The sequence below is a fragment of the Sebastes umbrosus genome, chromosome 14, assembly GCF_015220745.1.
Source record: "Sebastes umbrosus isolate fSebUmb1 chromosome 14, fSebUmb1.pri, whole genome shotgun sequence".
Classification (NCBI taxonomy): Eukaryota; Metazoa; Chordata; class Actinopteri; order Perciformes; family Sebastidae; genus Sebastes; species Sebastes umbrosus.
Genome location: NC_051282.1, coordinates 17,805,894 through 17,831,853, shown reverse-complemented (window position 1 = coordinate 17,831,853; position 25,960 = coordinate 17,805,894). Strand labels below are relative to the sequence as shown.

Here is a 25,960-nt window from a genome sequence, read left to right as displayed (position 1 = left end):
ATATATACAGTATATATATATACGTATGTGTATGTATGTATGTGTATATGTATGTATATGTATATATATATATATATATATATATATATATATACGTATGTGTATGTATGTATGTGTATATGTATGTGTATATATATATGTATATATATATTTTAAATTGTTCTTATTTTTCTTATTATTATTTCATGACTTATTTGTGGATACTCTCCCTGTGTTGTATTCTCTACAATTTGAACTTTATGTATCCATGATTGAGAATCAGTTAGGTCCTTTGTGGCCAGTTGTGGCTGTCTGTGTGTATGTTGTTGTCAGGTATGATTGATTGATGTGTTGTGTCACGGGTGTGTGTTGTTCAGAAAAACAAAAATTAACTTTCCCTGTATAGTGACTGTTCTATTGATTATTGACAATTAATAAAAAGACCTTTGAAGAAAAATAAGAGTCTTGTATTCTGTTTTCACCAATATTTTTCTGTGTACCCACGAGTCTCCCCTTTACTGACATGCCCACTTTATGATAATCACATGCAGTTTGGGGCAAGCCATAGTCAAGTCAGCACACTGACACACTGACAGCTGTTGTTGCCTGTTGGGCTGCAGTTTGCCATGTTATGATTTGAGCATATTTTTCATGCTAAATGCAGTACCTGTGAGGGTTTCTGGACAATATTTGTCATTGTTTTGTGTTGTTAAATTGATTTCAAATAATAAATATATACATACATTTGCATAAAGCAAGATTTGCCCATTCCCATGTTGATAAGAGGATTAAATACTTGACAAATCTCCCTTTAATGTACATTTTGGACAGATAAAAAATGTGCAATTCATTTTTGATTATTTTAATTGTTTGACAGCCCTAATTATAATACTTCTGTGCTTTTAAGTAAGATTTTAAATGAATAACTTTTACTTGCAATTGAGATCTTGTGGTATTGATACTTTTACTACTTAATTTACTTACTTTTACTGATGATTTTTGTAACAGTAATGAAGCAAAATGTCTGTGATTACACACAAACGTAACAAAACTGTCAGTGGATATAGAATAACAATTATCCAGGCTAACGTTTCTTCCTCATATGATGCAGACTGGGTCAGACAGGAAGTGAAACAGACTGATGCTAATCAGGAACACGTCATAGCTACAAAAACATCTTTATTACAGATGGTTGTGTTTCAAAGTTAGTAGAATAATAACTTTCAGCAACAACAAAAACAAGTCAAGAAAGTTTCACAGCATGAAATAATAAGGATGACCTTCACAGAAAAGCTGTCAAGCAGCAGCTCTACTTCTTCCTCACCCCCGGCCTGCTGTTGTCCTCTGTGCTCTTACCACAACAAGCCACTCTGATACTGTCAAACACAGCCATGTAAAGGAGTGGATGGATGCACATGTTGAGAGTCGCCAGTCCCTTGGACACCTGGTACATGTTGTAGGCCCAACAGTCAGAGTTGCTGGGATAGACTTTCCGATACAGGTGATAGATCTTGAAGACGTGGTACGGCACAAAGGAAATGGCATACAGCACCAGCACTGATGAGACCAGCAGGGCCACCCTGCGTTTCTCCAGCGTGGTTACACTGACATTTTTCCACACGATCGAAATCACCACACAGTAAGAAGAGAGAGTAACCAGGAAGGGAACAAGACACCCAAACACAGCGAGGAACAAGTTGTAATTGAAGTAAGGGCTTTCATCCTCCTTGCAGTAGAAGGACCAACACTCTGTCTTGTTGTGCTTATTGCAAACTGAGGCAAATTTCAACACAGGGCAGGACATGAGTCCTACAACCATCCAGATGATGACACTAACGGCCTTGGCGTGGGCAGGCTTCACGTAGGAGCGGGTGAAGAAGGGATACGCGAGGGCCACACATCGGTTCACACTTATCGCCATGATGAAGAAGATGCTCACGTACAGGTTGCAGGTGAAAAGAAACCTCTCGATTTTACACACAGCAGAACCAAACAGCCAGTGTTTCCCCAGTGAGTAGTAGACAATCAGCAAAGGCAGGGTCAGGACATAGAGCAGGTCACTGATTGCCAGGTTACAAGACAGGACCACCCCAGTGTGCCAGTTCCTTCTCTCTCTGACCACCAGCAGCCACAGGGCAAACAGGTTTCCTGTCAGCGCCACAATGAACTCCACCCCGTACATCGAGGGCAGCAGGTGCTCTTGAAACGTGTCACAGGTGAAATTATGCTCCATCTTGCTTTCAGCTGAGGGTTATTTTGTTATCAAGCTGCTTCCTCACTGTTTGTACTGTCCAATATCTGTAATTTGAATAAAAGTCATGTTAATTTTAAGTTTAAGTGCAGTTCATATTGGATTTCTGTTAGGAAACCTTTTCAGAGAGAGCATTCTTCTTCTTTATTTAAATAACCAATACAGTGGAAAATTTGACATTTTTTAAAACAGAGATTTAATTTGATACTTAGAGAAGCAGAAATGTAAACGTTAACTTCCACTTACCGAAAGGCAGATGTGTGGTGCGGCGTGTTGTGGTGGGGTTTATAACCAGAGAGTTCATTTCCTGTGTTGTATCTAGAAAGAAAGCGGGAGATGGTCCTGTTATCTTATCTGAAGACGTGAGAGACGTGAGTGGGGTGTGGAGGACTTTTATAAACCTTAAAGTCACTTCCTCTTACCCTCTGAGTGCATTTGCGCAATTTGAAGAAGCAAAACTATGATGACACTCATGCATTTGCAAAACAGATGAATAGCCTACAGTTTTCATCACAGAACTGATTAAGTGCTTCTTTATCAAGCGTGTTCATATCTTACAAATCATATCAGGAGTGTTTCTACAGAAGCTTATCAGAAAGTAGCAGACTTACTATCAGACACTTCCGAGCAGCAGTGCAAACCTCTTTTTCTCATTTAAAAAAAAAAAAAAAAAAAAACTGTCAGAAAAAATAGCTGCTAATACCGAGAGATTCTCAATATTTACACACTTAATAATCGATGCAGTATGATGACTATCAGTGGTGGAAAGTAACTAAGTATATTTACTCAAATACTGTTCTTTAGTACAATTTTGAGGTTCTTGTACTTGTATTTCCATTCTATGCTACTTTAATCTTCACTTCATCTCAGAGCGAAATATTGTAATTTTTACGCCTCTGCATTTATTTGATAACTTAAGTTACTTGTTACTTTGCAGGTTTATGATAATAATACAAAATATAATCAACAAATAAATGATGATGTATTATTTTGGATAAAGATAAGACTTTATTGATCCCTTAGTGAAAATCACAAGTTACCTAGGCCAGCATATAGACCTATATATTTAACGGAATTGCGTTGCTGGGCAACAGTTTGGGTCCATGTTTACTTCCTGTCAGCTGATGTCATTCACATACACTGCAACTGGAAATAAACTGGGACAGACTTTTTGAATGTTTATCAAAGAATATAGAAGCTAAGAGACGAAACTCTGGTGTTGTTTTTTATTTATTTATTTTGACAACAGCCGCTGCCGCCATTTTGGACTGAAAACGCTTATTATATTTATAATATTTTATTTTTCAACACAGGCCATTCTGGTAGAATATGACAGTAGAAAAGAAATAATTTAGTTTTACTTTTTTACCGCATTTTCAGACCCTTTGTAGTTCCGGTTACAATGTTGTTGTTTCGTTTTTGTTTTTTTTATTCGTTATCAAAAATATACATACAACAAGGCATTATCAATTATCATAACAGTAAGAAAAACATATTTAGCTTGAGCATGGGCAACAACATATATCAAAGATAACATTCAAAGTGAATACAAATAAAGTAAAACTGGTCAAGGATCAAGTAATAAAAAATGCGCTAAAACGGAGCGTTTCAGACAGAGGGTAAATACAGGCATATTCAGGCAGACAGTATGAGGAAAATAAAGTTTTTTTTTAACATTACAGCATGTAAACATGTTCTAGTAGAAACACAAAATACAAGTATGAACCTGAAAATGAGCACGATATGGGACCTTTAAGAATTGGTTCGTTGGGTAAATCTCATTCAGGAGTTTGAAGTTCACCTCTTTCACCTTATAGGAGGGAGAGGGAATGAAATATATCTTCTCCGTATTATCTTAACCTCTTCAGTTTCAAGTTTCTTGAAAACATAATTTCTCCTAACTGGGTTAGGGAAGTATTCTTTTAACAGAATATTCCTAATAAATTTGTTGGTAATCTTGCTGTTTACAAAAATCAATTCCTTCTATACAGAGCTGTCTTAGACTAGGGGAGATTTCCGGTTACAGTGTTTGTTAATGCAGTAGCTGACAGGAAGTGAACAAGGGCCAAAGTTGTTGCCCTAGCAACAGAATGGCAAGGAGAACTCTCTCTCTCTAGAGAGAGAGAGAGAGAGAGATGCACTGTGTGTATGTATGTATGTAATGTAATCTACACATTAATGCATGAATAATTATAATTTAAAAAATATCATAGCCTATATGTTATTCTGATAATAATGAGTACTTATTATACTTTTGCTTTTTTTACTTAAAGTATATTTCGATGCTGATACTTTTGTACTTTTACTTAAGTAACTTTTTTTAATGCAGGTCTTTTGCTTGTATCAGTATTTCCACACTGTAGTATTACTATATTAATAATTAATTAGTAATGCACACAGTGCACTTTCATAGACTAAGCTACTGGAGTTACCCTGCACTATACTCATTTTTTAACAGTCTCTTCTGCACTATATTCACTTTTTTAATAGTCGTGTATCACAGCTGTTACCCTGCACTATATTCAGTTTGAACAGTTTTCTTCATCTACTTGTATTTTTATATCTGGTATATTTTTTGTACTCTGCACTACTATCTTTTTTACTGCCTTTTTACTAACATGTTTTACACTATGGAACTGTGATGCTGGAAACTTGAATTTCCCTCGGGATTAATAAGTTACTATCTATCTATCTATCTATCTACTACTTTTACTTAAGTAAAACATCTGAATACTTCTTCCACCACTGATGTCTATTAAAACACAAACCTGCATGCACTTTATGGGAATGTATTTCATGCATGTTATACAATTATCGTCTTGTTACAACGAGGTTTATTTTTGATTTATGTAAGTGCAACACTTAGACAGAAACTATATATCACAGTTTCTTTTTTTCATTTATCTCGGTTCAGCCACATCCTTTGAGCTTCTGCTTTCTGGCCGTTTATTTCCCTCTAATGTTTCGCTCTCTGCATGTCGATCATGTTGCTGAAGCTTCACAGAAACATATTAGTTGTGTTGAGAACTAATTTAAAATTATATTCATTAACCCGTGAATCTCATTCTTCTGTAAATAACAGACAAGTTTATACTCGAAATCCGTGTGAAATAAACACTGAAAGTGATAAAGATTTACATTTCTGTTATTTGTTGTTTAAAGAAATGTAAACAATCTATAGAACACGTAAACAATCTATAGAACATAAAAACAATCTATAGAACACGAAAACAATCTATAGAACACGAAAACAATCTATAGAAGATGTAAACATTCTATAGAAGATGCAAATGCTTCACAATGTTACCCTGTCATTTTATTTTCTTAAATTATTTACGCACTTTACCAGAGCGTTTTAGTTTTTTACATCTAATAAGATAGAAAAAAAATATTTTTTAATACTGTAACCTAAATCACTGATATGAGATTATTCTAATTCTTACTTACAACTTGATCCATCCACAAAGACATTGGTTGAGATCAGCTCAGAAGTATCAGCGAGGTTTAATTAAATCCCCAGGGTGCGGTCCTTATTGGTCCTTATGGGTCTTTATGGGTCCTTATGGGTCTTTATGGGTCCTTATGGGTTGAGAAAGGTCTCAAAACTACATCAGATGACCCGGGTGTTCAGGTAAATGATACCTGCAGGGCACATTCTTAAAATACCAAGGACAAGTCTCAGTTAGAAAAACTGCAGAGCCATTTGTGGTCATTGTGCTGCAAGCTACAATATAGATGTCTTAAAGAAATGTTAACCTCCTGAGACCCAGACCATTGACATGTGTCCTCTGTAGTGGACATTTTGTCCACATGCATGTCCTCTCACTCTTTTGACCTACTCTATCAACAACCCCTGGTGTATTGTAAAGAGGACATCCTAGGCTTTCCAGTGATATGGCATGTGTGTTTTTTTTACTCAATTTGAATGTATTCTTGGTTTAATATCACTCTAGAGCCATAATCTGTTCATTTGTTTTAGTCTTTTCATACTGAAATAGTCCTGTAGTCCACTACAGTGGACAATAAAAAATAAAGTTTAAGCAGCCTAAATTGTTAAGATTTTCTTTTAACTCTAAATAGGAAGGAAATCACAAAAAAAAGTAATTGGAAGACACTTTTTTTTAACTCGGTTGCCAGGAGTAAATATTTGATCCGATGAATCCCAAGAAACTGACTGCACATAAACGGTCTTCCCTCCAAATTCAAAATCTGAAGATCTTGCTAATTACATATAAGGCACTACATGACCTCACCCACAGTTACATTTCCGATCTCTTGGTTCCATATTTCACCTGTCGAACACATCGATCCTCTAATCTCTGCCTTTTATCCATCCCCCGCTCAAACTGCAAAACAAAAGGTGATCAGGCTTTTTCTATTTTAGCCCCAACTCTCTGGAATCACCTCCCCTAATCTATTAGAGCTGCTGAATCTCTGGTCTGCCTTAAGCAGCTTCTAAAAACCCATCTCCATGTGTGTTTGTCTGATCTGTTTCTCATGGTTTCTGTGTTTCATTTTGTAATTTTTCCTTGTTTTCATCATTGTTTGATGTTTCATTTGTGTGTGGAACACTTTGTAATGGTGTGTTTTAAAAGGTGCTATATAAATAAAAGCTTTACTTACATACTCCCTGACAAGAAACCACCCACTAATTTGACGAGGTAATTTTTTTAAACAATTTATTGAACAAGTACAATTTATAATACAGTGTGGAAAATATAGCACTTTAGTTCTCTTCTGCTGATTTTCAGCATTAAACAGTCTCACAAACACTCACAAGCTCTCACTGCTGCAGAGGCATTAATGGATGCTTGCTGCCATCTGGTGGTCAAGCATATAAACACATTCAATGTCCAGAGAGAAGAGGAAGAGGTTCAGCCTTTTCCCTTCCTCTGTTTGAAGCCTTGCTTTGCTCCTGCACCTTTCTTGTTGAAGGCCGGTTTGCCTTTCGGACCTTTTGATTTGAATGAATTGTCCCTATTTTTATTCCCACCGAATGTTTTGTTCCCACCAAATTTCCTCTCCCCGTCGCCGGGCTTCTTTGCTCCAAACGCCTTTCCTCCGAACGTCTTTCCCCCGGACGCCTTTCCTCCGAAGGCTTTTCCTCCAAACGCTTTTCCTCCAAACGTCTTTCCCCCAGACGACTGTCCTCCAAAGGCCTTTCCTCCAAAGGCCTTTCCTCCGAACGCCTTTCCTCCGAACGCCTTTCCTCCAGGTTTCCTTCCAAACTGCTTCTCCCCGTCCCCGGATCTCTTCCATCCCTTTCCTGTGTTGTCTCTGTGGTGTCCTCCTGGACTGTTTCTGTTGGGTGATCTAGTGTCTTTTCTAAATGGTTTACCCTCTGACATCTTCCTCTTCCTGGGAGGTCCCTGAGGCCTCTCTGAGCTATACCTCTTCTTGGTACTGGGGAACATGTCTGCACAAGAAAAATAAGAAATAAAATCAATGAATAAATTCAAAACAAAACCCAAGAGCTAATAGCTTTAAGCACACCATTGTATTCACCTTCATCTGGCTCCTGTCCGACAGCCTGTCTGTAGTACTCCACCTCATCGTCAGACTCAACAGCAGCTGGCCGATCGTCCTGTCTCCCAGGATCCTCCACCTCGCTGTCCTCTTCAGCCTCTTCTTCAGCACGTTTCCTCTTGATGCCCTCCAGGCTCTTTTTCCTGATAGGAGAGAAACAAACAGTTTTCAACCTAATAAAAAAGCATGGACGCAGCAGAAGGATCAAATTATTCACATGGCCATATTACTTGTTCTCTTCATGTTTCTCTTTCTTCTGAGCGACATTTTGCTCCTGCTTTTTCCGGCGAACCGCCTTCTCTTTCAGCTGCGCCTCCTTCCTGTTCAGGATCTCCTGGATTTCCTCCTCCGTCTTGGAGACTTACAAACATAGAACACAACTTCTATTAAAAGACAATTTGGACCAGGTGAACATTAAACTCTGTACTCTTTGGATGCATCAGTAAGCGTTTACTTTTAGAGAGAAATCATAGAACTCATAATGATTTTTTTCATCATGTACACCAGAATAGCAGAAAGATAAATGAATATCAGGAGTGAACTCACTCATGGTGTGATAGAGGACATTCCCATCTCCCATTCCTTCTTGTATCTTCAGCAGCTGCAGCGTCATGCGAGGACCAATCTGAGAAAAACACAGTGCAACAATTCAGGTCCTATCCAAGCATCGTTGTTTTGTTTAACAGCTATACTTCCTCACAGAGCTGCAACAATTAATCCATTAATCAATTAGTTGTCAACTATTAAATGAATCGGTTACTATTTTGATAATCGGTTTGAGTATTTTTATCAAAATTCTCTGATTCCAGCTTCTTAAATGTGAATATTTTCTGGTTTCTTTACTCCTCTATGACAGTAAACTGAATATCTTTGAGTTGTGGGCAAAAAAACAAACAAAAAAAAGGAGCGCGAGCGAGAGAAAATACTGACCTCGGTTAAACGGACGGCGCTCTGCTGCGACGCCATGTTGCCTCGGCCAGAGTAGACCTGTGGTAGTTCGGTGATGTTGTGCTCCCCATCTTGCTCTGCTTCGCTTTCTGAAAGGTTCGCCCCCCTGTGAGCACAAATAGTTCATCAGATCACATCATCAACTCTCTGCAGATGTTACAACTCGTCATCAAACTAGGCGCCCTCTGACCTCAGGACTAAAAGGAATTGCTTACTTTATCATCAGCTCGCTGATGTCCTCAAACTTGCTCATGTTGGGGAACCTCTCCTGCATCAGCTTCTTGACTCCACGGCTCATTCCCACAGGGACGACCTTCAGGCTGCTGCAGGTCGGGAACATCATCATGTGGGTCAGTGTCACGTTTACTCAGAGAACACAGTAAGTCTGGTTACTGTGTGGAGGCCCATCAGTGCGTTTACTTTGAACATACATCACTGAACAGTCAAGTCAAAATCTGTCATCATCTGAGCCCGACATGTCTGGACTTTGTCACAAAAGTTTGACTTACTAATGACGAAATTCAATCTCCTGGGTTTCGGGGTTGTAATTCAGCAGCACACACCTCTTGATATTGTTGAGGCTTACCTGGAAAACAACAATATTAATATTATTTATTTGCTAGGATTCAGCGTTAAACGTTTCCAATGCTGAATGACTCAAAGATTCAGAAATCAGATAGCGTTTACTTTTAAGAAATCGTCAAAGGAGATCTCAGAAGACTATACGTTCATCATGCCAACAAGGCTTTAAATCTTGAGTCAATAAAAGTGACAACAATGCATTATTTCTGCTGGAATATACCTTGTGCACATTAATGGAAGGAAACATGTTCTGAAACATGGTAGCCATAAGTTTAACATGCATGCCGTCAGATCCAAAGTTATTGAGGATGAGTAGCGGATGGTGTGTGAACTGTTGCTCGTGCATCCGGTGCTTCTTCAGAGATGAAACCACGTCTTTGACAAGAGCGTACTGAAAAAAAAAGTTCATACGTGTCATTATTAGAGTGGGAAAAAAATAAGAGTTCAAAATTACTTTGGCAGTTTGGGCACATCAGTGCGTTTACTTTGAAAAACATCACAGACAATCAAATATTAAAAATGTCATCATCTGAGCCCATCTATCCATCGTACATGTGTTTTATTAATCATGAGTTCATGTATTTACCTTGAGCACTCTGAAATGAAGCATGGGACCTTTAGGAAGTCGAGCAAGTCTCTGAAAGCAAGAAATTGATTATATTTATTAACCAGTTAAAATCCATTGAGATAAAAATCTATTTTGCGATGGCGATCTGGCCAAGAAGCCAGCAACACCGAGTGCACGTCAACTTCATATATACAATAAATTAAAACAATATGTTACAGAGTAAAGTCCACATATCAACGGAAGAGGTTGAATAGACACAGATAGTTGTGGTTGGATGGTGGTGCAGGCTTAATGTGGCAAAACTGGGAAGTCCTCCAGTACCAAAGAGCTGTTTCTTATGGTGTGACGTGATCTCACCATGTTGATACAGCTGGGAGTCTTGCTGAAGATCATGAAGTGTGTCACTCCCAGTGGTCCTGCGATAGCTACAAAGTCTTTCAGCACGTTCTTCTTCCTAACCTGGTAAAAAAAAGAACAATCAGGTCAAACATAGTGGATGTGAAACAGCAGAATATGGCAAAGATGCTTTCATATTAAAATATAGTCTAATTGATCCCCATCTTTCATATTGTAATATAGTTTGGGCGAGTACTTTTCCTACAAACCTTCATAAAATTTTAGTTCTCCAAAAACGTTTTGTGAGGATTGCAACTCGATCAGAGTCACACATCTCCTCTGCTCCTCTATTTAAGAAACTCCACATACTTACTATTTATGATATCGATATTTCTCAAATATGTGTTTTTATTTATAAGATACTCTCTGGTGGGAATGTTCCTGAGCAGGTCAAGACCTATTTTAAAACAAATTCTCAGGTCCATTCTTACTCAGCCCGTCAGTCTCTAGATCTTCATCCTCCTAAATTCCTCACTAGTAGAGGTCAATTTTCAATAAGATTTAGGGGAACCAAATTATGGAGTAGCTTTTCACATCTATCAATAAACTGTTCATCTGTCAAATGTTTCAAAAGTCGCTTAAAGGGTCATTTAATTGCTGTTTTGTAATTGCTTTTCCCCCCATGTTGTCCATGTATCTGTTTTTATGTTTTTTATTTTTTATCACTCACAATGTTGTTTGGTTACGATTGCTCAGAAGTCTTGTTTTGTTATCACTATTATGTAGTCATATTATTTCTTTACATTAATCTTGTCTCTAGTTGGAGACTTCAGATAAGCCCAGTGTTTTTTTTGCCTGTTCCTACACATTATATTATTCATTTATTTTTTTGTTATGTTGTATCGTCTTAAATTGTGCAAAACAAATAAACAAATATCTCCGGAAAACCTCAATATTTTTACTCAAAAATTCAAATAAAGCCCATATTGACCATATATCTACACTTGTGATGCCATTTAAAGCAACTAAAAGGAGTTCAACAAAGCACATGGTGTGTCCTCCAGCAGTGTGACAGACCTTCAGAGACTCTGCAGTGTATGGCTCCATGACTCTCCTCACGTCTGCGAGGAGCTGACCCACGTTTTTCCCAATCTGACCCCGATGAAACACGAAGGAGTGGGGGATCGCTCCGTAGGTCTCCTCGGCCACATGGTTAGCTGTAGCTCGGGATTTCTTCTGGTTCTTGGTCTGAAAAGCGCAATATCCATATATTGATTATCATTGGGGGAGAAAATGAAATGACATTTGACAGATTCCTGCTTTGAATTACTGAATTAAACTAGCTAAAAAGTAGATTCAAGCCCTTTATTGTCATTTTGTAGTACAACGAAATGATATTGTGACAATCCCATAGGTGCTAAAAAAGATGATACAATAAAAAAAAAGAGTGCAATATAAAAATATATATATATAAAATATAATACAATATAAAATATAAAAATATAATATGAAGTAGTAGTAATATGAAGTAAGCTAACTTACAGGATCAACCAGCTCTACTACAGTTACCACACATCCACCACAAACTGCAGTTCAACCATCATTTAATATAGTTTATGTTCACAAAAGAACAATGATTAGATATAAAACTCATCATGTCTAACTCTCTCTTCACTTCAGGCTAACCTGCTAATACAGGCCGCTACTCACCTTTGATTTCCCCATGATTATTCAGCGAGATTAAAGCACTAGTTAACTCAACATTAATAACATTAACTGTTTCTACACTATCTTTATGCGATCAATCAAAATTACGCTCATTATGACCGTAACATTTAATCTACAACAGTTTAAACACACGCGAGTTTCAGCCACGAAGTCAACGTGACGCCTTCCACATGGTTCTGCTGCTGCTGCTGCTGTGTCACACACTAATGTATCCGGGTTCTTCCTCTTCTTCTGCTGCTGCTGCTGTGTCACACACTAATATGTCCGTGTTCTTCTTCTTCTTCTTCTTCTTTTTTTGGTGTTTATTGGCGGTTGGCAAACCAGCTTAGAGGTGCATTTCTGCCACCATGGAGTGTGGAGTGTGAAATAAAATAAAATAAAATAAAATAAAATAAAATAAAATAAAATAAAATAAAATAAAATAAAATAAAATAAAATAAAATAAAATAAAATAAAATAAAATAAAATAAAATAAAATAAAATTAAATTAAATTAAATTAAATTAAATTAAATAAAATTAAAAAAAATAAAATAAAATAAAAAAATAAAAAAATAAAATAAAACAAAATAAAATAAAATAAAAAAATTAAAAATTAAAAATTAAATTAAATTAAATTTAAAAAAATAAAAAAATAAAAATAAAAAAAATAAAATAAAAAAAAAATAAAATAAAATAAAATAAAATAAAATAAAATAAAATAATAAAAAAAAATAAAAAATAATAATAATAATAATGAGGAAAACTCTAGTTTATTTTAACTAAATCAGTTTCTCTTAAAAACTGAATAATTTCACAGTATATGTTATCTGCTGTATTCTCCAATAGACCTGACAATAAAAAGTCCTGATGTTTTGCCTTCCTTAGTGACTGTTAAAGGTCATTCCCCTGGATACTGTAATTCCTGCAGTGTATCAGTACATGTTCGACAGTTTCTGGTTGATTACAGTGTGAGCATTTCCCAGTTGGGTGCTTGCCTATTCTATATAATGTATGGTTAAGACCTGTATGTCCAGTTCTCAGTCGAGTGATGACATTTTCTTCCCTTTTTTTTCCAGCCCACCTTTCTCCCTGCTCCAACACGTTTTTGCATATTGTACAGATGCCTTCCAGTTTCCTGATCATCCCAGTACTCCTGCCATACTGTTTGTGCATACAGTATGTCTTGATGAATGGCTTATAGCCTCAGCTTTACTTAATGGAAACTTGTAATTCAATATTCTTAATTCTGAGTGTTTGTTTGGCCAGAATATCTACTTGCTCATTTCCCTCTCCACCAACATGAGCAGGAACCCATTGGCGGTTGGCAAACCAGCTTAGAGGATATGTCCGTGTTAGTCAAACGTCTTGAAATAGTTCTGAGCACAAGTCATCCGTGTCTTTAGGTAGTTAACTGCTAATAAATGCATAATAAAGTATGTATTAATCTTAATAAAGCAAAAAAAGCTTAGTAAAGGTATAACAATGTCTGCAGGACAGATAATAATGCATACAATGCACTTTCATAGACTAAGCTACTGGAGTTACCCTGCACTATATTCATTTTTAACAGTCTCTTCTGCACTATATTCACTTTTTTAATAGTCGTGTATCACAGCTGTTACCCTGCACTATATTCAGTTTTAACAGTTTTCTTCATCTCCTTGTATTTTTATATCTGGTATATCTTTTGTACTTTGTACTTTGCACTACTAACTTTTATGGAACTGTGATGCTGGAAACTTGAATTTCCCTCGGGATCAATAAAATTACTATCTATCTATCTATCTATCTATCTATCTATCTATCTAATACGTAAGTTAGTTCAAATCAATAAATTAGTTTGTAATGCTAATATAAGCAATCATAGGAAACTCATGAGGCTTTTATTAAGCGGTCTATTAGTGCTTAGTCTTATAATCTGACAACAAATGTGTTTATGATACTATTATTAACACTTATATAGTCTTATTAACCCAACAATGTGTGCAAAACTGTCATTAATACCGCATTTATACTGTACATTTAAGACATTTTCTTATTTATACCATTCTGCATTTATATTTAACACACTTAATAGATGCCACTTCTCAGTATTTTGTATTTACTTATAAGCATTTTGTATTTAGTTTTTTGCACTGTGGTTATTTGCTATATATTGCACCTCTTAAACACTCTTCTATAGACTGAGTTGTAGTTATGTACTGTTACCACTGGAGGGCGCTGAAGTAACAGGATTATACACTCATGCGAACATTCAACGCCCTATGATGGTTAAACGGTTCAATGCGGTCGTGTCTAGAGAGAGACCGCAAATTGCAAAATATCTCGCGAGACTTTGCGACCCAACGCTCTATACTAACTTTAACTACTCGAGCTCAATGCCTAAACTTAACAATCTCGCGAGAGTTTCCCCAGTTTGCTTGTTCCCTTCTCACTACCGGCCACAACACTAACATCAAGGCAGACATAACAACAGCTATACAAAGACTTCCGGTAGAAAACCTTTTCAAAATAAAACGTTGGAATGAACCAGAAGCATACGCATGCGAGGCCGTCACGTGACTTCTACGGTGTTGAAGGAGGTCATCGATACATCCTGCCGAGATGCTTTTGTTTTGAAGGGCTGGTCCTGTGTGGAGTAACTCCAACTGCTTCAGGCGTCAACGGTAACATCAGTACGAGAGGACAGCTCAGACTACTGGAGCTCAACCAGCTTATTGTCACACTAATTCACCAGGTAAGCTCCTTATTCAGGTTTGTTCACTTGTTCTTTTTAATAATAATAAGAGTAATTTAGTCTGAGTTGTGTTAAAGAGGAAAAGGAGCTGCTTTCCGTTCAAGTTTGGTGTGCTAGCAACAAGGTGGCATGCTAGTTAGCCACCGTTAGCATGCTAATGCTAGCTCTAGCTAATGATAAAGTGAGTGAGTGCTGGGGGGGGATGGGTCTGGTGGGTGTGATTACGGGTTTGTGGTTTAATCCTAACATTAGATTAGTTATCAGAGTTAATTCTTCTTGAATGCCACTACAGAAAGTCAGACATATTGTATATTAGCATGTTAGCAAGCGTGTTAGCAAAACGTTGGCTCTTTGGCTAAAGTTAGTTGGTGCTAAGCGACAGCTCTCTGGATTCAACCCCCATCTACTACTACAGCTCCTCAGAGCTTAACCTTTACACTGTGGCACTAATAATGTCTTATCTTGATATATGTTGTAGCTTTATTAGCAATGACAATTGTGTTTTGTTTATATTGTAGCATTATGTACATAATTTACATGTTACATACTCCTTTATTTCTATTTTCTTACATTTATTATGTTGATACATAAGAGCAACTGTGTTAGCACCTGATTCTGAATGTTAACAAGCACTTATAAACTCATAGATAGATAGATGTACTTCATTGATCCCAAATGGAGTTCCTTCTCTTCCTTAGTCATTGTTTTCTAGTTAATCTCTGTCTGTAGGGATTTGTTCTCTCTCTCTCTTTGGGGTTTGACACATGAATGCTCATTGTGTGAGCAGGGACTGACTTGTAATGTGGATTTAGTTTAATCCTGGCTCTTGTCACAGTTACAACTCTTATTGCCAGAGGCCTCAGTTTGGACTAACATGTGTTAAATATGTATGACCTAGGGCAGAGGTCAGCAACCTTTACTATCAAACGAGCCATTTTAGACAAAAAAAAATTAAAAATATCTCTCTGGAGCCACAAAACATTATACAGTTTATACAGCTTTACACACAGCTTATAGTCTAAGTATATAGTATATACTGTGAGTCTAATGCAGTGCAAAAGTACTACGAAGTATAAGGGCCACATTGAGGGAAATCAAATCTGAGATTTCCAGAATAAAGTCATGATATTACGAGTAGAAAGTAGTAACCTTAAGAGAATAAAGTCATAACTTTACGAGGAAAAAGTTGTAACTTAATGAGGAAAAAAAATTCGAAATATTACGAGAATAAAATCATAACTTAACGAGAAAAAAGTTGTAATATTACGAAAATAAAGTCACAACTTTACGAGAAAAAAATAAAATAACTCGTAAAATTACTACTTTATAATATTATGACTTTATTCTCATAATACTACAACTTTTTTCTCTTAAACTTATGACTTTACTCCCATAATATTACGACTTTTTTCCCCTGTAAACTTCTGACTTTATTATCATACTGTTACGACTTTTTTTTCTTGTAAACCATGACTATATTCTTGTAATATTATGACTTTATTCTCGAAATCTCCGATTTTCTTTTTTCCTCAATGTGGCCCTAATACTCCGACGTACCATAGACCTACAACAAAGATAAATAAAAATGAAAATGTAAACAAAAAACAGTTATTCATTTCCATTTTTAAAAATCCACAGGGAGCCACTGGAGAGGGGCTAAAGAGCCGCATGTGGCTCCGGAGCCGCAGGTTGCAGACCCCTGGCCTAGGGTAACGTTGGTGGCTTGAGGTGATTAATTGTAGCAGGTTGGCCACATTTACTGGGTTTATATCATATAATGCCTCCAAGTAGCCTGCTAGTGCACAAGCACCTTGCAGCATGGAGTAGTTGTCAGATTTCTGAACTGATTTGACTTTCACTTCTTGTTTTTGGGAGGGTGTGTAAGCTTTTTCCTTCCTATTGTTTAGTATTTGTATTAGGCATGTATGTTAAACTTCTGCATTCCAAGATCCAATACCAGATCCCAACAAATCAAATGTGGAACAAAGTATGTTTGTGTGGAACACGTTACCAATAATGAGAGGTAGTCTAAAACTTTGATATAATGTCTAACTTAAAAAAATAAACATTTCTATTCTGCCCCTTACCTCATAACATCTCTATGCTTTGCCTGAATGCATCCATTGATCGGCACATCTCTTTTTGAGCCAAACATTTCTTGTGAGACTCACATATACTGTGTCGCTTCATGTTGTATTCCCCCCGTGTGAATTTGAAAAATAACTAAAAAACTCTCTGAGAATCGCCTTCCACCAGTTTCACCCGCTAATAAGTAGTCTTTGTTCTAGTTGCATTTCTTTTTCTTTTTAGTAGTTTCCATCATATTCAACTTAAATCTGCATAGTTTGGGACTTTGTGATGACTCGCAATTTTCCCCGGCGTAGCAGAGACGGTGAAATGTTAACCTGCACTTGACCCAGGTGTGTGCAGTTTGATTGACAGCAAACACAGCGCCGTGATGACAGCATTCCCTGCTTTCTACACAGTCATTGGATAAAAGCCAGATTTTAGAAAAGCGTCTGTCCTGCAGACGCATGAAAATGTGGGATAACAACAACTGGGATAAAAATGCTGTGCAGTCCCTTGTAAAGTGGGACACAAGGTCACCCTACGATTCTGCCACCTCTTACACCACCCTTATTTACATGTATTCCTGCCTGTTGCATCAACTCTCTTTTCTGCTTTGTTGCAGGTCCCACCATGCGTAGCGCGTATCTCTTCCTGATACCCGCGCTGCTGCTCCTCTTGGACCTTCCAATCTCCAAGGGACGCTACAATGATGACTTTGACGATGGCGAGGACCTAGCAGAGTTTGATGACAATGACTTTGCTGAGTTTGAGGACATGAACGATGATCAAGCAGCGGAGGCAGAAACCACCCCACCGCCTCGTGCCTCACCGTCCTCGCAGCCTGAAGAGGATGAAGATGAAGATGAAGCCACTGTGGAGCTGGAGGATGGGCTGGATGGCTTTGACGACTCAGAGACACAGGTACATTACCTTGTGTAAAATGTGTAATTTTTGAGCACATTTTCCATAATAAATGTATGTAACAAAGCTGATTGAGCTTTATGTTTCCTTAGGATCAAGACATGTACAGTAAATATGACCAGGAGGAGTTTGAGGGGATTGGAGACATGGAGAAGCCAGGCCACTCCATGAAGGACCCCCTCATAATCCACACGGTAAGCCGGGCTTATTGCTAAAATCTTCTCAGAAGCAAGTTTCACACTCCTCTGTCTTCTGCTGATTGTGATCAGCCAAGGCTCTGAATGTGAACACCGTTTCTGCTGCTTGCAAAAGATATGGTGTTGTCATTGTAATGGAAGTTTAGGCAAGTTACATACACCCTTGTCATGGAAGCTCCACAATGGAAACACTGAAATTGTAGCCTTTGGCAACTGATTTTGTGATTTTCTAAATCACCATTCTTTCAGTTACACTGATACTGATTAGAGCTAGACCGGTACATTTGCCAACTAGCGATTAGCTTATCGCAGATATGTCCTATCGGTGTATATGTTAACAAGAAATTGCAGTACAGAAATGCTAAACTGATTTAATTTAAAAATTCTTTCTATTTAATTTCATTATTACTTGACATGTTGGCAATATTGCCTTTGTTACACTCCCATGCCAATAAAGAATATTGAATTGAAAAAAAACAACTGTCATCATTAAATAGTTTGTCCACCAGAGAGTAGTGCTGTTGCAATAACCGCAATATTGCAATAACGTGCTATTGACAAGCCAACCGCAGGGGATGGCAAGTAACCATAAACTGAATTCTTTGCAATGGGAGTGGTGCATATTTACACTGTGCTACTAACGGCAGCAGCATAACAAGGCGTTGAGCATCTATTCTGTGCCGAGCGCTGCACATTTAATGTTTTTATTCTGGTCGCCGAGAATTGAAAAAAAAGGTTCAACTTTGGGCGAAATGCTGCGCTTGTCACAGTCACTTTTTACCCAGCCGTCAAATCACAATGGAGGAGGGGCGGGACAAATACCACAAAGACCAACCGTCACATCCTACATGTAGGCTACAAGTGCAGAACAACAACAATGGAGGAGAAATTAATACATATAAACCGGCGGGTCCGTCCTCTCTCCATGTGTGTTTCAGCCTGCTATTCATCCAGAGCAAGTACTCTACCTTGTGCTGACATTTTTACTTCTGCGGATATTCTGTATCATAGCAACCAGAAACAACCAAAAAGAAAGCTGTGCCTCATTGCCCTTCTGTGTTCTGCATTTAACAAAAAACATGAGACATCTTTGTCATCTTAAAAAGCAACAATATACCTAATAATAGCCTAACAATAAAGCATATTTATACAGCACTAAAATCAAGATAAATGAAGTAATTTGCACAAAAAAAGGCAACTATACCGCATATTGAACTGTTGAGCTAATCATTATTACCACAGGGAAATTCCTTTACTGTGAATGCCCTACCAGAGAGAACTGACAAGTTGATTTTCCAAATGTTGTATCTTGGGTGCAATTTTAAAAAAAAAAAAAAAAAAAAAAAAAAAATGAAGGCATCCACATCAAGACTGTTTGTTTGCATTGTATGCTTAGGTTAAAATAATAACTATTGGCCAATATATTGATATTCACGAGGTTAAAAAAATCAGATATTAGTATTGGCCTAAAAAAACAGTATCTGTTGAGGTATAATACTGATGACTGCTTGTTGTTTCGCTGCAGGTTCCTGCACATCTGCAGAACAGCTGGGAGAGTTACTACATGGAGATCCTGATGGTCACCGGCCTGTTGGCCTACATCATGAACTACATCATTGGCAAGAACAAGAACAGTCGCCTCGCTCAGGCCTGGTTCAACTCACACAGGGAGCTTCTAGAGAGCAACTTTGCACTAGTGGGTGAGTTGTCTCCAGTATACAACAGCAGTGTAGGAAAGCAATGGATGACATGGTGATAGTCGGTATGAAGCAGAGCTTGTGCTAATTGTCAATAATTTGTGTGTGTAGGTGATGACGGCACAAGTAAAGAACCAGTGAGCACGGGGAAGCTGAATCAGGAAAATGAGCACATCTACAACCTGTGGTGCTCCGGACGTGTCTGCTGTGAAGGCATGCTGATCCAGCTCAAGGTGTGAGCAATGTATTTTATGTACAGGAGTGTGTTGGTGTCACTGTAAGGTGTTAAATATACAGTCATGTAATGTTCCTTTCAATGTGGTCTATTCCAGTTTCTGAAGAGGCAGGACCTGCTCAACGTTCTGGCCAGGATGATGAGGCCCGCTGGTGATCAAGTGGTGTGTATTAGTCTGTGAAGTGGAAGACAAAATATAGATGCACTGGGCTGTGCTTCTAAAAGTAGTCTCATTGTGTCACTAACCATGTCTGTCTGTTTGTAGCAAATCAAAGTGACTCTTAATGAAGAGGACATGGACACTTTTGTGTTTGCTGTTGGCACTAAGAAGGCGATGGCCAGGCTTCAGAAGGAGATGCAGGACTTGGTAAATATCCTCCACAACTTGTGTATATCAAATTGATGCAATCTTAAGCTGTGTTTTTATGCCTCTGACCCAAAATTGATTAGATTTCCGTGGTCAAAGGTCAAGGTCACTGTGACCTCATGTACATCCCATTCTTGTGATATCTCAGGAACAACTCGAGAGAATTATTTCAAATTTGGCACAAATGTCCATTTGTACTCAAGGATGAACTTATTATGTTTTGGTGGTCAAAAGTCAAGGTCACTGTGACCTCACAAAATATGTTTTTGGCCATAACTCAAGAATTCATGTGCAAATTATGACAATTGAACACAAATATCTAAAAGGATAAACTGATGACATTTTGGACAGACATAGATGTAAACTGCAACTTGACTGGTTGGCGGAGGCTTACAACCGCGAGGTGGTAATTCTAGTTAGAGTGGTGCAGGAATGAGTCCTAAAGCCCAGATGAGTTGTTTTTTTTGCACTTCCAGTTCCTTCGTCTTGAAGTCAATGGATTTTTGGTTAGATGCTTGAAATAAGATCTGTGGTTAACACTAGCTTAAGAGATTTTAACATTTTGTTCGAAGGCATAAAATCTGTCATTAAATACCCCACTTGTGGATTTTCAAGCTTTTTTGTGTCTTATAAATGGCAGTTGCTAACAAGTGGCTAAATGAGACTACTTAACGTCATCACGCCGAACACTAGTTTACCTTTAGCTTAATGGTGGTGATGTGAAGTCACGCGACCCTGGTGTAGATTGTTAAAAGCCTAACGTTAGCTTTTTACTTCTGGCGATTGCATTCACGCTTCAAAAATCATAAAAGTGGTGTTCATTTGTGTATCTTATTTTCTGCAATAATCTAAAACCCAATGGAAAAATCCCATTGGCTTTTTGTCGGGGGAACCAGTGCGATAATAACTTCCCGGTTGGCCTACAAAAATACGTCATCCCTGAAGCACTCTATACAGTGCTATTGTTACTACACAAACAGATTGGTTTATTTGTAGTCCTTGTCCACAATGTTAGCCACAAACAATGGTCTTGATTTTTCTTCTTTCTCCACAGAGTGAGTTCTGCGGTGACAAGCCCAAGTCTGGGGCCAAGTATGGGCTCCCAGAATCCCTGGCTATTCTTAGTGAGATGGGCGAGGTCACAGATGGGGTGATGGACAACAAGGTAATGTCTCTTTACGCTTATCTCACACACAGTATTATGTTTCAGAATACAACAGGGCTTCTTGATTTGTCAGACAACATCTACAGCTCTCTCATGTGTCTGGATCTGTTTTTGTTTTTTTTAGATGGTGCATTATGTCACCAATCATGCTGACAAGATCGAGTCCATCCATTTCTCGGACCAATTTTCTGGTCCAAAAGTTATGCAAGAGTAAGTATTTATTTTGTCTTTTTAATCTCGAACATAGGAATTATTTAGCATTTTACTATTTTCTATGTGGTACTAAAAGTTCCTATATGGTTTTTCAGGGAGGGTCAGCCCTTAAAGCTGCCTGAGACCAAGAAGACGCTGTTGTTTACATTTAATGGTGAGCATTTAGTCTGACCTCTCTTCACTGTACCTCATGACATCATAATTACATTTTTAAAGTACACTGAATGTTTTTTTTGTGTGTGTGTAGTGCCTGGCATGGGCAACACCTCTCCCAAAGACATGGACTCTCTGCTCCCTCTCATGAACATGGTGATCTACAGCATCGATAAAGTCAAGAAGCTGCGTCTCAACAGAGAGGTGAGCAGGATTCTGGTGCTCATGTGCCTCATAGTGCATCCAAGTGACCACTCACTTATTTTCTGTGCATTTAAAATGCAGCTACGAGTCCCTTTTTATCCTCCCTGTATATTTAGGGCAAACTGAAAGCTGACCGAAACCGGGCCCGTGTGGAAGAGAACTTCCTGAAGCAGACTCACGCTCAGCGCCAGGAGGCAGCCCAGACACGCCGGGAGGAGAAGAAGAGAGCTGAGAAGGAGAGGATCATGAACGAGGAGGACCCCGAGAGACAACGTCGTCTCGAGGTCAGCTATGCCACACACACAAAAAGACAGTTAAAGGAATAGTTTGTCATTTTGGGAAATCTGCAAATTCTTATTTGCTTCCTTGCTGAAAGTTTGATAAAAACATTGATACTGTCTCTCTCTATCTCTTACTGTTTCTAAATGCAGCACTTGAATAGGGATATCACAATACCAGAAATGTATTAGTCAATACCAGTGAAATTCCTCGATTCGCGATACTTAATTCGATACCACGGTAAAAAACAAAACAATAAATCCCAAGTACTTCAACATACACTCCTTTATTACTGTTTGCATACTGGTTTTTGCGAATGTATTGTTAATCCCTGATGATCCGCCTAAAATTTCCTGCCTAAAACTAAATTTGTCAAGATTACATATGAACACATCATGATAACGTTGTTTACCTTCGCCCAATACTCATTTTTACTAAATAGAGCACATCATAATGTAACTCAATGCAACCTCTGTCAACGTTAGCTGTTTAGCTAAGCAGGACTGTGCTGCCCACCGACTGCTAACAGCTATCATTAGCTAACTCTCCTCTTGCTGATTTCAGCACGGATTTGTTGTTCACAATTATCAGGGAAATTTTCTATGGTCTCCGGGATGACATTAGTCTCGAGCCTTGGCGGTACTTGCGGTACTGTAGAAAAACGAGCATTGACTTGGTACCGAAGTATCGGTTCTCGTGACATCCCTACAGTTGAAGCAGTTGAGCATATTGGCTGAAGTTGATGTACTTGCATTGCAATTTTTGTTGAATGCACTTACTGTAAGTCGCTTTGAATAAAAGTGTCAGCTAAATGAATGTAATGTAAATAACACTCATGTCTTTATGATCAATATGTTGCTAGTACGTAAAACAAAACTTGTGAATTGAGCTTTAAAGGTGTGGTTAGGTGGATTTTGGATAGAGCCAGGTGGCTGTTTCCGTCTGTTTCTAGTCTTTATGCTAAGCTAAGCTAAACCAGCTGCTGGCTGGAGCTACATATTTACTGTACAGATGTGAAGTTGTATCAATCTTCTCATCTAACTCTTATTTCTATGAAAGCAAATCAGCATATTCCCCAAAAAGCTGAACAATTATATTAAAGAAAAGCCCTCAAATGAATATAGAGTTCAAATTTTCACTGTGATTTTTATGTCTCAAATATTGTTATTTTGTTCTTTTTTTCAGGAAGCAGCGCAGCGTCGTGAGCAGAAGAAGATTGAGAAGAAGCAGATGAAGATGAAGCAGATCAAAGTGAAAGCCATGTGAGAGACGACCACTTTGGATACAAGCACACATGAAAGCAGCTCTCAGCTCTCAGTCGCTCTAAACAGACATCCTGTGCCTCTGGGTGTGTCAAGCTCTGCTGTCTCTGTCACCACCTGCGCCATTCAGTTTGGCTAAACCCAACTGACTGAGTGAACTGTCCATGTCAAGTGAGAAGGGACTTTTTCCATCATATCACCGCAAGATTCACACCAGGATTTTTTTTTTCTTTTTCTGTCCAGCTATTTTCTCAGAATGAATCAGAGCTTTTTAAACTTCATCTGCTGGGAAGGAACACACTATTTGGTGGCATTTAGCCACATTTTAAATAAAGCATTGCTGTGGTTTCATTGGAAATTTATTAGCATTAATATAATCTTAAATGATACTATCAAGGAAATTTTAATTTATATCTGCTACGAGGTTGGTTTCTTGCAAGCTGTTTCTAATGAATATCTGAGCAAACAATAAAATGCACTGGAGTCTGTTGGAAAACTGTTTCTGTTTGTTTTTAATGTCAAGTAAATGATTTCATTTAGAAGGCGATTGATGTAGATTATTGTGTATGACATAGAAACGGATACACAGACATCTAAAAGAGTGAGGGTCTATAACGGGGACCAGAACGGGTGAGGGGGCTTAATGCTAAATTTAACTTTGAGATTGTCAGCAGTCTCTGAGCTAGATTTGGTTACATCAGTGTGGTTGACGAGCTAATATGGATACAATGACAGCGCAAGATGTAAGTCTGTATTATTGTTATTAATAATAATATTTTAATTAATATTAAATATTAATATAATATTTTAATTAATTTAAATACATATTAAATATTAGAACTATGCATCTTGAGCACTTACCTGGACTTGGGTTTGTATGAGCAGATTCGTCAACTGTATAAATCTGTTTTTTAATAAAACAGTCGTTTATTAATTATTGTTATTAAATATTTTTATTATATTCACATTGTATGTCGATGTTGTGGCTTCTGTTTTTTTTTTTTAAATGTATTTTATTTATGTTGTATAGTCTTAAATTGTGCAAAAAATAAATAAAAAATAAACAAATGTGATTAAAGGTTAGATAAAATTATTAGTTTATGTTAGCTGAGTTGTCACGCTTTGAGCACTTTCCTGGACTTGGGTGTGTATCAGCAGATTCAAGTATATTTTCAACCGTATAAATCTAGTTGTTAATAAAATACAGTCGTTTATTAATTATTGTTGAATAGAATAGAAAATACTTTGTCTGCTTTTCACGTGAAAAAAAAGGCAGAAACCTGAAGTATTTATACTTAAGTGCAGTAAATGTACACCGTCAACCAGCTACAACATCGAAAATGCTGTTTAAATGTTAATGCATCAGTAATCAAATAATAGAATAAGTAATTAAACACTAAAAGGAGCAATTTTGCTGCTTAATGACTACTACTTTTGATGCTTAAAGTACATTTTGGTGATAATACTTCTGCTACATATTTCATTTCATTTCAAAATGTATTTCGAACATGTAGAATACAAAAAAAATAAAATAAAGAAAAAGAATGATCATACCAACAAGTGGACAGTCTGAAACAAGTAATATTTACATACAATGAAAAGCATAAGAAAAATAAATTGTCAACACTTGATGCCTTGATTTACATATTCGAAAAGGAGTGAGAAGAAGTATAAACTTATTTAATCCCATCCCTTCTCCATAAATCAATTATTAATTATTAACCAGCTTCCTTATTGAGCCATAAATATACTCTAATTAAATTTACCTAAATTTGTCTAACTATAATTATTATTATTTATAATTATTCTAACTATAATTATTACCTTTAATCCCTGTCATACAGAAATATAAATTAATTACTGATATAATTATCTTTATCAAAATATAAATTTGTTATCAATCCAGAATACCAATTCATTACTTACATATTTATCTTAATCATACTGACAATTTGTTATCTTTTCTTATATGCGCAAATTATTATTTATAATATACAATTTATAATATACAATATGCATATGCAACACAACCCGCAATATATACATATATACATACATACACATACACATACACATACGCATACACATACATACACGTATATATATATATATAATATGTATAATATTTAATATGTGCGATGTATATACACATATATATATTATATATATTATATATAATATATATATTATATATTATATATATTATATATATTATAATATTTAATATGTGCGGTGTATATATATATATATATATATATACAAAAATGTGCGGTGTATATATATATATATATATATATATATACAAAAATGTGCGGTGTATATGTATATATATACACCGCACATATTAAATATTAGAACTATGCATTACTTGGTTCATAAATGTTATATTAAATTATTAGTGTATATTAGCTGAGATGTCACTGATCAGCCTTTAGGGGGCGCTTTGAGCACTTTCCTGGACTTGGGGTTTGGATGAGCAGATTCGAGTATATTTTTCAACTGTATAAATGTGGTTGTTAATAAAACACAGTAATTTATGAATTATTTGTATTAAATATTTGT

The 25,960-nt window shown here is 37.0% G+C and overlaps 2 protein-coding genes across 2 annotated transcripts; one reads left to right on the top strand and one right to left on the bottom strand.

Moving 5' to 3' along the window:
• Window positions 1-1,138: 1,138 nt before the first annotated feature.
• On the bottom strand, window positions 1,139-12,196 carry LOC119501312. Its single transcript, XM_037791617.1, has 14 exons — window positions 11,901-12,196; window positions 11,268-11,438; window positions 10,212-10,313; window positions 9,873-9,923; window positions 9,507-9,677; window positions 9,214-9,290; window positions 8,920-9,027; window positions 8,687-8,810; window positions 8,303-8,381; window positions 7,987-8,116; window positions 7,736-7,899; window positions 7,107-7,646; window positions 2,477-2,584; window positions 1,139-2,232 (listed from the first exon to the last, which is right to left on the bottom strand). Exons 1-14 carry the CDS (start codon window positions 11,913-11,915, stop codon window positions 1,289-1,291), a joined length of 2,784 nt encoding a protein of 927 aa, XP_037647545.1. The 5' UTR covers window positions 11,916-12,196; the 3' UTR covers window positions 1,139-1,288.
• Window positions 12,197-14,479: 2,283 nt separating this feature from the next.
• Window positions 14,480-23,894, top strand: ccdc47 (coiled-coil domain containing 47). The gene is made up of 13 exons (XM_037792745.1): window positions 14,480-14,635; window positions 17,328-17,626; window positions 17,719-17,820; window positions 19,349-19,523; window positions 19,632-19,753; window positions 19,853-19,918; window positions 20,021-20,122; window positions 21,177-21,287; window positions 21,412-21,497; window positions 21,596-21,654; window positions 21,748-21,857; window positions 21,974-22,141; window positions 23,322-23,894. Exons 2-13 carry the CDS (start codon window positions 17,336-17,338, stop codon window positions 23,400-23,402), a joined length of 1,473 nt encoding a protein of 490 aa, XP_037648673.1. The 5' UTR covers window positions 14,480-14,635; window positions 17,328-17,335; the 3' UTR covers window positions 23,403-23,894.
• The last annotated feature ends 2,066 nt before the right edge of the window (window positions 23,895-25,960 follow it).

Coding starts and splice junctions, on each gene's coding strand:
- LOC119501312 (XM_037791617.1), bottom strand. Junction 10,314..11,267: donor ACACTGCAGAGTCTCTGAAG/GTCTGTCACACT, acceptor TTTTTTTACCAG/GTTAGGAAGAAGAACGTGCT. Junction 9,291..9,506: donor CTTCCATTAATGTGCACAAG/GTATATTCCAGC, acceptor GTTGTTTTCCAG/GTAAGCCTCAACAATATCAA.
- ccdc47 (XM_037792745.1), top strand. CDS start 17,336: ATGCGTAGCGCGTATCTCTTCCTGATACCCGCGCTGCTGCTCCTCTTG. Junction 17,821..19,348: donor ACCCCCTCATAATCCACACG/GTAAGCCGGGCT, acceptor GTTTCGCTGCAG/GTTCCTGCACATCTGCAGAA. Junction 19,919..20,020: donor GGCCCGCTGGTGATCAAGTG/GTGTGTATTAGT, acceptor GTCTGTTTGTAG/CAAATCAAAGTGACTCTTAA.